Below are 16,511 nucleotides of genomic sequence, written 5' to 3' on the forward strand. Positions count from 1 at the left end.
GTGTTTTCACTGCTTACAGAAAACTGAAATTTAAAAAAAAAATTTTTTATGAGGGTGACCCTCCCACACACTCCCTATCGAGCTGCCGCTCGGTCTGCGCAGCCTCATGCCTGGCACATACTGTCAACATTGTATATTTTTCCGTTTCCGCCCTTCCCCCCCACAATATATATTTCACGGCTACGTTGCGACGGTACCATCATACCCAGTTGTTGACACCCATTAAATCACTCCTGTCTAACAAATCATAAAGCTGTGGTGTTACGGTGGCGGCATAGTATTTCACCGTAACACCACAGCCACTCTAACCATTCATAATACATCTAACTATCCCTTTACAGCACTTCACTCCCTACACATTTCCATCGTCCTACTTTCCCAAACGTCAAATACATCTCATACATCCAGTTCGCTGATTAACCCTTGTACCACGTCTACTGGATCATCCGTTTGATGGTTTAATTCACTGACCATTTATTAGTTAAATTTAAATCTTCATTAGAAATAATCCCCTGATAATACACCGAGAAAAGGTCATTAATAAAATAATTTCATTTTCCGGCAGAATCTCAAATTGTGAATTCCGATGACACGTGACATCAGTTGGAATTGGGTCAATAAACTTACGATGCTAGCTTTAGTTTTAAATGGCGTTCACCGTTATGATTATTTTATTTCATACACAGTGGTTCATTTTAAAGTAGCTAGGTCTCTAACTCAATATCATCCAAAGTCTGTGACATTGATAACACGAATTATTTGTCAATGTAAATCAACATTGGTGTTGTGATCATACCGGGAAAAGGTGGGCTTCAGTTATACAATATTCAAGACAAAATAAACATTTACCACTGGTCACCGTGTACCATAATGCGTTTCAGCGCTATTTGTAACAAGGGACTCGAAGAACGAGGCTAGACATATACCACAAGTCATGTCAAACGGTGACCCCATATTCTTGTCTGGATAGCATGCGCAATAGATACTATTGGCGTAGACTGAAATAACCAGACGCTAGAGGTTGCCATTCGATTGAGACGTTTGGCGTACTTCGCCAAATATAACTGATTTGAAATCAGAGTAAAAACGGAAACGATTGAGTGTAAATCAGTTTATTTACATTCATATTACATTATTATACGCATTGCGACCCATTTGTGTCAATTTCTAGGGGCCAAATATTAGCCATTTAACTCCTTTAAAAAATTGTCGTTATCATTGACGGCTATGTGGCATAGTCGTACGAAATATTATTTTAAAGCATTTTCTATTTTGGTTGTCACGCGTTCCTTGATCCAACCATCGACCAATGAAAATTTTTTTTTGAAAGTTACGTGATCGACAAAAACTACAAGCTGGTTTATGAAGAAATGGTATGTGGTATGAAGAAATGTCATGTGTTATGAAATGCCATGGTGCCGTACCAGCTTATTTTGGCTACGGCATTTTCTGATACTGACAGTAGTAGTAGAAAAATCTTATTTCGATCGACTGATGAACGGTTTATTACATCGAATAAACGAAGACTGTAATTTATTCAGAAATATTACTGATGTGAACTTCAAGTCGGTACGTAAATTAAATATGGAAAATATTTCGAAAGGTGTACCTATTTTTGTGGTAATCACATACAATACATTGAAAGTTACGTGATCGACAAAAACTACAAGCTGGTTTATGAAGAAATGGTATGTGGTATGAAGAAATGTCATGTGTTATGAAATGCCATGGTGCCGTACCAGCTTATTTTGGCTACGGCATTTTCTGATACTGACAGTAGTAGTAGAAAAATCTTATTTCGATCGACTGATGAACGGTTTATTACATCGAATAAACGAAGACTGTAATTTATTCAGATATATTACTGATGTGAACTTCAAGTCGGTACGTAAATTAAATATGGAAAATATTTCGAAAGGTGTACCTATTTTTGTGGTAATCACATACATTAGAATACGACATTCTCAATAACAAATTAACCAAAAATATTTTCTTTTTGAAGACTGATTATATTAAAGGGAATATAAGCTTATAGCTTATAATTATCCTATTTCCTACCAGGACCTTATTTGACCCAAATCTGACCGGTTCGTTTCAAAATGGATTAAGAACCCTTCTGCAGACCACACTAATTATCAACCGATATCCACGAAACTTACAGAATATGAAAACATCATTAATATGTCACCATAGGCAACATTTCGACCACTTCCGTTTAGCGGTTTTTGAGATATTAGGTTACGACACGTTTCATGTGGCACGGCTGCAGACCGCAATATATATTCAACCGATTTCAATGAAACCTACACATTATGATAACATTAATAAAATCTCAGTACAGTTTATTTTATGTAGCCGTGCCACATGAAATGTGAGGTAATCCCATATTTCGAAAACCGCTAACCGGAAGTGGCCGAAAATTTGGCTATAGTGAGATATTTTTAATGTTATCATAATCCATACGTTTCATTGAAATAAGTTAATAATTAGTTTATACTTTAGTATCATTAGATATCATGGATGTGAAGTGAACCAATACAATAAATTTTATTCAAATCAGTTTTAGTTACTCATAAAACCGAACACATCTTTCGCAGAGGCCGATAAAATGATTATTGAATTTTAATGTGTATCAACTATCGTAAGACAACCTAACACGAGAAACGATTTGACTTCAACCGGGAAAGATGCCTTTTCCCTGTGTAGCCTAATACATCTGTTATAGTTTCATTGTGATGCTTTATTGTTTCAGCTGCTAATGAATAGTGATGGCATCTAATTAAATTGGATGTGGTAATATTGATTTAAGTGTGAACGTGGGAGTAGAAAATTCCATTGAATGTGTGCAATACGAAGAATAAACACACCCGAATAAACGTTCAGTAGTGTAGTGGAGGAATGTGTTATAATCAGAAGAGTGAAAAATAATATAATGGCGTTTAAATTTTATTATAAATATTTATCTGTTTGCCTAATTGGACTTTCAGTAATTTTCTTGATAGTAAAACAAACAGGTAAATATGATTTTAATTTAGTTTACTCAGCCCGTTCAGACGGACAATCTTAATAGTAATAAATAAAGGGAATGTAACTATAAATACAAATTATTCTTATTTATTTTTTTATAAAAAATATTTTATTTATAAAGGAATGGGATTGTCCTTTTTAACCCCTCTCCTGTAAATATAAACAATTCAACTTTAAAATAAAAGATATGCAAGTATAATAAAAAAAAAAGTGACATTTACACGTTTAGTAGATTAACTTATGTATAATGTGCTTCACTATAATAATGATTAGAAATTCCTAATTTTAAAGTCGTTTGGAGATGTCGAAATCTGAATGAACTTTTTCAAAAATTTTGTTTGGTTTTGTTATATTTTTAGTCCCAAGACACACATACGGAAGCCCCACCCCACCATCTCTCAGCCCCTCACATATACCCCCACCTCCACCAACAAATGAAAGGGCAATCGTACGTTTTTTCAATTATAATTACGAACAAAATAAATGATCTGAAATTGATTATGACAGGTTATGTTGACAGCAAAAAGGAAGTAGCATTGGCACCGGAAGCAGACATACACAACCAACCTTTCTTTAGAAATAATGCATATATACGATTCACGTCACATCGAAGTACTATTTCTACAACTGCTACATTTGAGGTAAATTTTTAAAATATAAAATAAAAATTCGTAAACACTGTGAGCATGCCAGCAGAAACTTTTAATTAGTCCTTCTTGCCAGAAAATTCAACAGAAATTACATTTCATGTTTTCGATACGTGGTGCATGTGTGTGTGTGGGATTATGTGTGTGGGTGTGTGTGTAAATGGGGGTTGGCGGCAGGGACGTAAATGTGGGGGGAAGATTACCCAGAAAAAAAAATAGTCGGTCGCAAAATCAGTGCAGTCGGTCGCAAAATCAGTGCAGTCGGTCGCAAAAGAAGAGCAGTCGGTATCAAAATAAGTGTTCACTACATACGTCACGCTATTCATGAAAAACATTAGTATAAAATAACCTTGTCAACTTATCATGTTTGAAAAAATGTTGTGTTTCACTCTTATTCTGTTGTGAGTATGTTTGTCTAAGAACAAAATTTCCCCCAGGGAGAAAAATAGTCGGTCTCAAAATAAGTGCAGTCACTGCAGTCGGTCTAAAAAATTATGCATACGTCACACAAACTATAGTATAAAATAACCATGTCTGCTTGTCATGTTTGAAAAAAGTTTTTGCACTCTTATTCTGTTGCATGTTGTTCTAAGAAATGTTTTTCCCACATGGTAAAAAAATAGTCGGTCTCAAAAAGAGTGCTCACCGCAGTCGGTCTCAGACTAAATGAATTAATGAGGTAAACAAACAATGCCAAAATAGAAGGGAATAATTTTGTGTCAATCCGTGCACCTAAATTGCAACGGTATAGTATAAAATAACCTATAGTCAGCTTGTCATGTTTGAAAAAAAATCCTGTTATGGGTATGTTGATCTAAGAAATTGAATGAGTTTGTTACGAAGATTTTGATATTTCAAAATATATTCTTGATTGTCATACGAATAATATTAGTCGAGCAGTTGGAAAGAAGTTATCGGAAGTATAGTTTGTTTTAGAAATACGTAAAAAAAATCTTTAAATTATGAAATTTTAAGGCGAGCTATTGTACTTAGGAATTTTTACTTGTTGCATATTCAATCCCAGGAGAAATTGAAACATATTTGACTCATGTTGTAAGTGTTTTCTGACCATCAGAATTCTGCAAAATCTCTCCCCAAAGTCCCCCAAAAAATAAAAGCTCAGTTATATATCGGCGCTCAATTCCATTATGTCATCATTCTTAAACTCCTCTGTCATATAATATCTCATTACTATCATATACCATTCGAACGCCAGGCCTCCCGCCCTGCATCACTGACAAGGGCCAATGCGGGGATCGACCACCCGACCTCCACACTAGCGAGCCAGCGTCTTACCCACTTAGCCACAGTGATCCCCGGACCGGGTGGGGAGAGGGTTGTCACATATGGCTGGGAACAGTAATAAGCTTTTGAGAATTGCTATTTGACATATTGGATTACGATTTTGATATGGGTGACTTTAACTGGAATCGACCCGAGGCTGTCGGGGAGTGGGTGGAGTGGGGAGGAGGGTGTCACATAAATTATGGCTGGTAATAGTAATGAACATATTCTAGTGACAGCTGTTTAACGAGCATAATAATATTACATCTTCTGGGAATTGCTATTTGACATAATATGATTACAATTTTAATATGATTGAAATTTAGTGGAATAATGTATTGATGAAAATAGTGTATGTAAAAATGGTGTGACTGATCTAATTCAGTTGTGTAGTTTCTTACGTGCGAAATTATTCTAAACTATGTGAGGGTTTTGTAAAACAGAATAAATTTTTTTCATGGATAGGCCCTATCTACGATTCATGTCTTTTTATAATTTCAGGAAGCTGAACAGCAACGCCGCCTCAACAGAATTGATGAGGTTTGCAAAAGAATGTCACATGGTAACACAGAGAATATTTTGATTCATAAACCCAAGAAGATGAGCTATTGCGTTGTACCAAAGAACGGATGCACATATTGGATACGTGTTATGCGATATTTAAACAACGACACCGGATCCAAAGTGGTACACAGTCCTTTCGAAATTACGAGGTTCGAAGCTCATGGCCTTCCTTATAACCAGACTATGTATCGGTTACAAAATAAAAAACACCGCGAAATCATCTTTAACACTACAAGGTTTATGGTCAGTAGAAATCCATACTCGAGACTTCTTTCGGGCTACATGGATAAGCTGTTTTTACCCATGTTTTGGGGATTTCAGGGAACAAAAATGATCAAGGCAGTCCGCACTAATCCATCAGACGTTAGTTTGAAGTGTGGACATGACTTGAGTTTCCAAGAATTTCTTGAATATTTGATAATAGCAAAAGCCAATCCAACGACAATAGACGGCCATTTTAGACCGAAACAATTTTACTGTAGCCCATGTTTATTCAGACCTCATATATTGGCTAAACAGGAAACTTTTAAAAAAGATTCAGAATATATACTTCAGAAATTTGATCTTGCTTATTTGATTAAAAACTATGATCATAAATCCCACGTCAACGACGAACTGAAGAGTCTTTTGAATGACCATACACATTGGCTTAATTCAGAAGTAGTAAAAGAATGCATAGGACATGAACAATATCTTTTGAGAGTGTGGAAAACCTTTCAAATTAATGGTTATCTCCCTTTAGGCTCAGAAATTGCATTGAAGAACAAAGATGTATCTAGAAAGGAATTTAAAAGGCTAGTCATTTCGTCCCTTCACCATGGAGACGACAGTGAACAGAAAATGAAGAAACAAAGACACGAGATGATGGTAGAAATGTATCGTAGCGTCTCACAACAAACACTAAATGGAATTATTGACATGTATCAGTTTGACTTTGAGTTATTTGGCTATGAAAAGCGACCTAATGATATTTTTACGTAATAATATATTTAAGCAACAGGTCGGTTGCATTTTGTAAAAGAACTTTTAAAATAATAAAAAAAAAACGATAATGACGAATGCCCTTTGAATAAGAATTATGAGTATGACACTTGCATGAAATGGCTTGAACCAAAACAATAGTGAAATGCTTTACATGAAAGAGGGGTGGGGTGGCTGAATGGTTAACGAGTGCGCATTGCCGTTTGTACGTGACAAGGATTAGGGTCGCCCGTTCAACCTCGTGGGTTATCTTCGGGTCCTCGGGTTTTTTCTCCCACTGCTAAATGAAGACCCCTACGCGCTTGTGAATTAATGAAGTTAAATAATTGAACCATATGTTAGTCCCAAAATGACCTAGTTTGTGTTAAGTGGGCGTTAAGATGACGTATGCATGTCTTTGGAAATTTTGCCATGCCTACTCTCCGAAGATTATTTTGTGTACCGCGAACGTATAGAAGATGGGACCTCGCGGTCAACACGGGGATTGAGCCCGAAACAGCCTGGTTAGTCATAGTTACAAGAATTGAATGAATGAATGATAACACCCTACTTTTCTGCACTAACCAGGGTAATACAAACGGCCTTAAGCCATCCAGGTTGCTATGAGCGATATGTTACCAGGACAGTAATTCTTCGTCGATTTCTAACTGTTAAGGGTACTTTTAGACAAGAATAACAGCGATACTATCTAATTACGTGAAATGATTCAAACAATATTTTGAGGTTGCTTTTGTTAATAATTATATTGTTTTAGTTTGAATTTGAAAAATACCTATGATCAATCTGATTAAAATACACTCTATATTTCGTTTCGTTTTTTTTTTTATACTTTCGATGGCCTACACTGTATGATTCAAACAATATTCGGAGGTTGCGTTTGTTAGTAATTATATTGTTTTAGTTTGAATTTTGAAGAAAAAAAAACTAAAACCAAAAAACAACTCATAATGATCAATCTGATTAAAATACACATCTATATTTCCTTTCGTTTTTTTATACTTTCGATGGCCTCCACTACATGAAGATCTTGCCGGTTGTAGTGGAAGGTCGCGTCGGAGGTCATACGAGCGACTTTTGACACTATGACGTCAGACATTTGATTAACCAATCGGCGTTGATGTTTATAGTAGTTTACTACTCACTCCAAAAACTCGCCCTAACAGATCGTTTCATTGGCTAATCCCTCACATCACCCAGAACCCGGGTTATATAACAACTTTTCTAGATCCTAGTACAATAAAGACAAGTAAAATGAAATTTTGAACTATAAAAAACGAAACGAAATAGGATCTGTGTTTTAATCGGATTTCACAGCCAGATCCCCCATCTTACACCAGTGACAAACCGGCGCGGGGGGGGGGGGGGCTCTCGAAATTTCAGAGTAACATACTCGGACTACACCGGGATCGAAACTGGGAACACCTGGTTAGTGAGTTAGCGCCATACACATTGAGCAACCATAGGTCCACTTTTCATTACCAGCTCTTTACCTAATGGCGCTTTAACTAACACTAAATGTCACGGGGATCGGTTCTTGTAAACAAAATGTAATCCAGTACAGGACTTATTTGAGTGTGAATATCTTTTAGAGTTTAGTGTTTTATTGTGTTTGCGTGTAGATAAGGGTGTTTTTTGAATTTGAAGTAGTCAACTGTATTAAGATAATCATTTTATGATCTCAGATAATCTTATTGACATTGTTAGAAGAATAAAGACTAATATTGACATTTAAGAACTACCCTTTGATTTTAACAAATTATGGATTTTATCTTTTCTTTTAAAAAAAAATAAAGAAAAACAACCGTTATATCATATACGTGTATATTAACACATTCTTTACTTAAAGGAGCTAAATCGCTAAAATTTTGGATCTAGAAATTGACAAGAATGGGTCGCAACGTGTATAATAATGTAGTGTTTGTATATAAACTGATTTACATTCAATCGTTTCTGTTTGTACTGCAATTTCTAATCAGTTATATTCGGCGAAATACGCCAGAAGTCTCAATCCAATGGCAATCTGTAGCGTCTGGTTATTCCGCTCTATACCGATAGCATTTATTGTGCATGCTCTCCAGATAAGAATACGACATGACTTGTGGAATATATCTAGCCTCTTTCTACGAGTCTACGCTGAAACGCATTATGGCACACGATTCGTGTACCAATGGTAAAATATTTATTTTGTCTTAATTATTGGATATCAGAAGCCCAACTTTTCCCCGTAAGATCACAACATCAATGTTGATTTATATTGACAAATAATTCGTGTTTTCAATGTCGAAGATTTTGGATGATATTGAGTTAGAGGCTTAGCTACAAGATGTTATTTTCGTGTATAATAAAAATCATACATCGTCAATAGACAACTGTTATTACACAATAGCATGGCGGTGCCCGAGGGGATGGGGTGGTGTACACATATACCCCGCTACCGACAACCTCCAAGCAAAACAATATATATAACCGAATAATAAACGATAGGTCTGCAGCCAATGTGTTTCATTAATCGCTTGCCTAAGGACAGCCTAATAAGCGGCAATATGAAACAGTTTTAGAAAAGAACTATAACCCCGAAGACATGTATTTAAACGTGATGAAAGTTCCTATAAATATTATTGATTATTCCCAATGACAACCCACAGAAATTGCACTGTTTTTTTTCTATTTATTTCTTTTCATTGTGTTCTTTATACAGGGCGTACTCCAAATCACGTAACCGGGCTTATGAAGACGGACACGCACCATACAGTGTGCTATGTGGAGATTTTGTCCAGCCATAGGTCCTTTAATGTACACGCCAACGTGTAATCGGAACCTCAGGTTTTTTTCCCATCCGAACGCCCGCACCACTGACAAGGAGAAAGCACATTCTTGACCAACAGATCCTGATTTGTGAGCCAGTGCCCTACCCACTGAGCCACCGTGGCTCAAGACTTTCTGGATATTGAGGGGGTGTTACTTTAACAAATACTCCAGTTTCTTCAAAAGAAACCAAGTTAGACATTTTTATTGTTTATTGACCTTCTAATCAAGTATATGTTGACCTAGTTGTCAGCATGCTGAGTAAATAATTAGTTTGTTTAAAAACATGATTGTATTTACCTAGTAAGTTGAATTGGGAATATGACACAGGTATCATTGTGAAATGGACACAGATTGGATATTAATGTGATATGACAAATCATAGCTAAAACGTCAAGATATCCCCGAATTTCTATTATAACTGGGATGTGGTGGGCTGAGCGACGTATGTGCTACAGACTATAGGTCTGAAATATGCCTCCGCTAAATTCAAGTCAATTATCAATTTGATTAAAATACAGATCCCATTTCGTTTCGTTTTTTATAGTTCAAAATTTCATTTTACTTGTCTTTACTACACTAGGATCTGGAAGAGTTGTTGTATAACCCGCGTTCTGGGATCAGCCAATGCAATGATCTGTTACCGCGAGTTTTAGGTGTGAGGTGCACGGAACTGTGGGTAAACCACTAGAAACATCAACGCTGATTGATTAATCAATGTCTGACGTCATAAGGTCTAAAGCCGCTCTTATGACACCTGGCGCGACTACAACCGGTCAGATCTTGTAGGCCATCGAAAGTATAAAAATAGGAAACGAATTATAGATCTGTATTTTGAAATAAATGTATATTTAATTTACTCCCAAATTAGAACATTTTAAAGAAAAAGACGATAGCTAGGTAGAAGGCACAAAATCTTATTTTGTCCACATGGTTCTAGTTCTAGCTCCCCATTGATTAATGTGAGATATTGATTTTGAACAATTAGAGTTACCCAGCGATCGCTTTCAGAAAATAAAACGCAACCAACGCAGTCTTGTTTACTTATGGAAGGGGGGGGGTAGAATAATCTCTAATTATATGCATGGAGAGACAAGTCCTTTGCTTAAACAACCCGTTCTTTATTTTCTGAAAATATAACGTCCCTACCAAAAATAATCATTCCTAGTGTCTTTAAAGTAATAATATTCAAATCAGAGCGAAAACGGGATGCTGCTTATTATTATTTGGACACAACCGTAGAAAGTTATATTCGTTTGATCAAACACTAATTTAAGACCTTGGAAGACACATAGCACAGTCTTGTACGCCTTTAATAATAATTTCTTACACTAAGGATTTAAAACTGAAACCGTGATAACACCTGATGTTATAGATTTTGTATTTTATTGACTGCATAGCCTATTTTTTCCTTAAATCTCATATGGAACAACATTTTATCAACGCCTCACACTTTTTAAGGCTATACCATGCGACTATTTTAATTTACACTCTGAAGGGCCATCGCCTAGGCAGCGGCTAATAATTTAGTCTCATAACACTTAAGTAAATATGGAATAACGGTTTATCAACGCCCTACTTGGTTCTTTTTGAGACTATAACACATATTATTTTAATTTTATTCGCAATTCTTCAAGGGCGACATCGCTTAGACAACAGCTAAATGTTTGGAGTTTATATCATGTGTGTTGTATAAAATAGTTCTCGAATCAATGTCCGATATTGTAAAACGTCTCCTCACAATGGACGAGGGTGGAATGTCCGATTAAGCTTTATTATTAATGTCATATTGAAGAATAAATAACTATCTTGTTCACAACAAAAGAATCTCTTGTTTTCTCCCCGCCATTATTTGTAAAGCATGTTTTAGTGAAGCTAGGTATTTAGTATATGCATATCAACACATGTTTATAAGTAAAATTATACTATGTATATATATCTACCTATATTAATAGAGATTATAAACGTAAGTAACGATATCAACAAATAGGATTTATTATTGACTATAGTATGGTATATTAAAGGCTATAATAAAAGGCTTGTCTCAAATGTCTAAATATTAGAATTGTTTACACCAAGCCTTCTAGTATTGTGATGCTTATCATGGGTAGGAAATTACATGCAAAACCAGTTATAAAGGGGGTCAGCTATACAGTTAGTCATCTTTATGTAGATAATTCTCAAGTTTTCTATGAAGGTGTTATTATATGAATGAAATTATATTTATTATCTATAGTGCCACTAAATAAAGCTTATGCATTCAAAATGGTTCTTAGCGTGTCTGATATACCTGAGTATTGTATATTATTGTTTTAGTTTTTAAAATGATAACATTATTATTTACGAAGACTGACCAATAATTGATTTTTATGCTTTCTATATTTTGAACCCTTGGGATTGTACCCCTTTAACTCATAACTTGAGCATGAATCATTGATTACTATTAATATAGTGGTTGGTGAAACAAGCTTTAACTTCTGAAAACATCAACAACAAAACAACCGAGATTAAGGTGGGTGTTCCACTTTATTCTAGTTCGAACTAACATGCATATGAGAGACTTCTGTTAGATCAAATCGTTTGTAAGATATTGTGTCCAACAAGACAGTAGAAGAGAGCAGTTTGATCTAACGTTTTGTGTGATTTTTTATTTATGAACTATAACCATTGACCTGTAGATATTTGCGCGCGTAGGTTATGTTCAGTGATAGAATAAGTTGGTATAAGATAATCCATTACTTACGTCAAAGATTAAAGGATTGTGTATGTATATAAAAAGATTGTCAATAGAAAAAATGATGGTTATCAGTTCTAAATCGATTTTTAAGACAGTGTATGATGAATCTTGAAGAAGTTTTCATTGCGATATTTCTATACTGAAAAGGAATAATTATTACTTCATCCTGTGAATATAATGGCTTTTGTGAAGAAAACATTTTAATGAGTATAACCAATAGATATTCTTAAGTTTTCAAAAAGAAGGAAACAGTTTAGGACTAGCCGACATTAATGCTTTTTTCTGTGAAGTGTGTGTGTTAGTTCGGCATACATGTATTACGTTTTGGAGTTCTTGATTGGTTGTAATGAAAATTATTTAGAGCACGGGTCATTGATACTATTTTCTTCATCAAGGAATACAGTCGGTCCGAACAAATTAATAAACCCCATAATCTAATGGGCGATCTGGACAGAATAGAATTACTGGGACTTTAAAGAAGACAGAAACGCCTTATATAATTATATAGAAATACGTGGTATCACATGTTCTGAAAAAGGTGAGTAGACACTGTCTCATGCATGACACCTTTTGGTATTCATATGTCATAACATTATGTCATACCATTTCTTACAAAACAGTTCAAAGGTATGTACACGGTTATAGAAAGTTTTTTATTAATGGACTTTGTAACATTTTAAGCAAAGCGTGGATAGTTGTCGATAGTTTCATTGAATTAAGCAAACAGACAATAGTTTGTATAAATACATAATAAATCACCAATCATGCGATATATACATGCAGTTTACACAATAAAAAAAAGTATAAGAATAATTTTACACTTTTTCGTGATCGGTTTAAAATTAGTGTAAAATTATAAACATTAACAGAATCGTTATTACATGTACTGCCTTTAGCCTATAAATGTAGTCATGAAGGAACATAATACAAAAAATAAAAATAAAAATGAATGCTTCTATTGGTCTCTTGATGGAATGTAATACCTCCATTCATAGCAATTCGCTCTCTCCCAACCCCACCCTTTCGCGTGGCGATTTTTGCTGACTCTGTTTTAATGAATATTCATAATTTTTGGCGAAAACAGACATGAATTATGGTGAGAGCTTACTAAAGTGACACCACTGTCCATAGATTCCTGTGACCAGGGCTAACAAAAACTTGAAATGATCAATACCTTTAAACATTTTTACCAGATGATTGTGAAGAAATTTGATAGGCCAAGAGTAATGTCATGGATTTGACATTGAAGTCAATGAAGGGAATTGCTGATTCCTGATATACACAGTGTTATCACCACCCTTGGCGGGTCATTCAAAGAGCATTGGTACAAATATCACATTATGTTTATCAGTGTATTTCGACAATATATTTAGATAGATAAAATTATAATTTATGAGACATCTGTGGCCTGTTATTTTATGATTAAGATAAGTATAGTAGGTATATTATAGACAATGACAGAAATAGGCTACATATATTCATATGACTATGACACACCGTTCATCTCGATTAAGTATTGTGTTTGTTGCTTTAAATTACTGGTTGTAAAATGAGGACCAAACCATGGAGGCACATACGATAAGGTTGTTATGATAACGTGGCTAAAACGTCTTTGAGCAGTTGCCCCCTCTTTTCTAAAGGAGGATGGGAGGGGGATATGTCTTCATTAGAATTGGAACACCTCTTGGGATTAACCATTGTATCCTAATACAGACACGAAACCGAGTATATTATACGAACATACGAAACGTAAATACAAATGTCAAAACTGTTTTAATATAACCTGTAACGAATTGTACTTTTAGTCAACTTTGCCGTGGTTTTTTCCTTAAAAAGGTAAAAGTAAGCACAAATTCACACACCACGCCTATTTCATTGGTGAGTGACGTGTGAAATATATTTGAGCACATTCTACCATTTGATTTTGTAATTTGACTGTCAGTTAAGAATGGCTGTATTTGACATTCAGATATTAGTAATTCTTCACCTGATCACTCTTTTGTAGGATTCAGACCAATAACAAAGAAACATGCTCAAGTTTATGAAAGAAAGTGGAAAATCATCAGGAAATAAACAAGACCGAATAGCTGTATGGTCTCAGACGACAAGTTATCCTGGAGTACCCGGTTTACATAGTGAAGTTGGTCGAGGGGCGCACGCCCGAAATTCAAACGCTGATAACGAATTAAAAAGCACGGTTTCTGCCATGGAGTCGATTCACAAAAAGGAAATCAAAAAATTGGATTTCTCAAAAAAACATGTCGAAAGTTCCATGGTTGCTTACAGTGAAAAGATGCGACGCATTTCAACAGACAAATTTGTTGAGCGATTAAAGTTTGAACAAGAAGAAGAAAATTCGAAACGGTGGACAAATATAACCAAACTTTATGACGAGGCGATAAAAACCGTTTCATCTGAGATAAATTACACGCACGCAATAGATCGTGTTCATAGTATTTCCTTTTCTTACCCACGAAATCCAACGCCTCCTAAACGTAAAGCCAGTCAACAGGAGAGGCTTGCTAGTTTCGTACAGACAGATGACGATATTCCTTCTGTCGAGTCTAAATGCATTGAATATAAACCTGAACTAGAAACCGCCAAGCGAACGCGCAAAAGAGCCACTGTATTCGCCCCACATGTGTTAACTCAAAATTGTGACAAACTGCCTCCGATAAACATACGACCAGATATGAACAAATCTGTTGAATTACAAGACATCATTCTGAAAGAGGAAATTGTTCGTGATTCACATGACAAATCATTAAGCGATTTACCGAGAAGCAGCACACCTAAGAAAATGTCAGAAGTCGAATTACCAACAATCCGAACGCCGAGAAGTAGCGTTGTGATTTCTTCTTTTCCTGGATTAACAGAAGACGAAATTCAGAAATTCCACATTCCCAGCCCGGAAGAATATAGTCCTACTGATGACGGTAAGTCGAGTGATCCACCAAAAGCAGTTAGAAAATCCTCGAAAACGACCCGTAAAGAATCTCGCAACGGCAGCCATCATGATGTTCGCCTTGCCAGCTTATTAAACAATGCAAGCAAAGAGACAACCCGTATAAGGAAAACATCAAAGGACACGCGAGACAAAACAATTAGTCAGGAACACCCAGTAGGATTTAATCCTCATAGACGAAGAAGTTTATCAATGCCAACTTCTCAGAGATGTCACAAACACTTGAAAACTAAGTGTCTTGTAGATTGTGAGGGGAATGAAATTGTGCTAAAATCCGTGTTACGTCATCGCAAAACCAGTGACATCACATACATGGTAAAGAAATCTGTGCAGTTTCAGTTACCGGATCTGGACAAAAGCCATTTTGATTTGTATAAACATGCTAAATGTGAACAATCGCCAAATACTATCACAATTATACGAACAGATTAAGATATAGATGTATGTGTATCAAAACTAAATCTGTATTCATAGAACGAAAATTCAAATCAAAAATTCTACGGGAGAAAAGCAATCTATGAGCTACCTCTAATCCTAGATTAACTCGTTCTGACTCTTCCACTGCATCCAATAAATGTATAATTAATGTGGACAAAGAATACGAATAATTACGACTAATCTGAACTAAAGACAGTCTGAAAACAATTTTAAAACAAACTAAATTTTGACCGTCTAGTAATGTATGTTACCACATTATAAACTGATTTGTTCAAAACTGTTTTCTTCCGTACCTTAGCATTGAAACCACACAACCGATCGTGGCATACACCAGAACAATACACTGTCTGGGAAATGCACCTTGTTTCGTGTTTTGCGCTTGTGGGTTACTCCCCCTCCGAAACTCCCATTCGAAAGATTCTTTGCATTTTGAGGGAAGCCATATCATTGCAGGTTATGGATGCTCACAATCGCCCCCCTTATCGTTTCTTATTATTGTTCACTACTTGCAATGGGGGATGGGTGTGTCCTCGGTTTTGTCTTCTGCGTGGTTTCAGTTTTGTGTGGTGCTGTTCTCTTGAACTTACTATGGAATTTGTATGGTTCGGCTGATTAAAGGCCAGCTTGTTCAAGATTTATTATTAGGCAAATAGAATGTATCAAGGCAAAACACACGAGCGTTTATCAATATTTACATTATAGATACGCGCCCTTTTTGATATGGTTCCTGGGTTTACTTCTTGGCAAATGTGTTTTATATACATATTTCAGATCCGTTGGTTGTATTACGACTCGCAGTTCTATCTGATATGGCGTACATTTTGAATGGCATACATTAGTGGAAATTTGGTTAATATACGTCTTATGGCTCAAACATCTTTAAATATGAAAATCAACGGTTTCGGGTGGAACAATATTTTAATCAAATATTTATATTAAAAATTTCAAAATACCGGAACTCAAATTCAAATTAGCTATTTCACACGTGTCAATTTATCGGATTCAGGGGATTTCCTTTAACATGTGAAATCGGACACGGTGCTTCGATTTAATCACACCGATG

The 16,511-nt window shown here is 35.6% G+C and overlaps 2 protein-coding genes across 2 annotated transcripts; both read left to right on the forward strand.

The window, feature by feature from the left end:
* The first annotated feature begins 2,750 nt into the window (after positions 1-2,750).
* On the forward strand, positions 2,751-7,224 carry LOC126817324 (carbohydrate sulfotransferase 14-like). Its single transcript, XM_050544190.2, has 3 exons — positions 2,751-3,014; positions 3,535-3,668; positions 5,460-7,224. Exons 1-3 carry the CDS (start codon positions 2,933-2,935, stop codon positions 6,501-6,503), a joined length of 1,260 nt encoding a protein of 419 aa, XP_050400147.1. The 5' UTR covers positions 2,751-2,932; the 3' UTR covers positions 6,504-7,224.
* A 4,754-nt stretch (positions 7,225-11,978) lies between these two features.
* LOC126817322 (uncharacterized) lies at positions 11,979-16,246 on the forward strand. The gene is made up of 2 exons (XM_050544188.2): positions 11,979-12,583; positions 14,051-16,246. Exon 2 carries the CDS (start codon positions 14,075-14,077, stop codon positions 15,440-15,442), a length of 1,368 nt encoding a protein of 455 aa, XP_050400145.1. The 5' UTR covers positions 11,979-12,583; positions 14,051-14,074; the 3' UTR covers positions 15,443-16,246.
* Positions 16,247-16,511: the final 265 nt, after the last annotated feature.

The sequence above is a fragment of the Patella vulgata genome, chromosome 4 (genome assembly GCF_932274485.2).
Source record: "Patella vulgata chromosome 4, xgPatVulg1.2, whole genome shotgun sequence".
NCBI classification, from domain to species: domain Eukaryota; kingdom Metazoa; phylum Mollusca; class Gastropoda; family Patellidae; genus Patella; species Patella vulgata.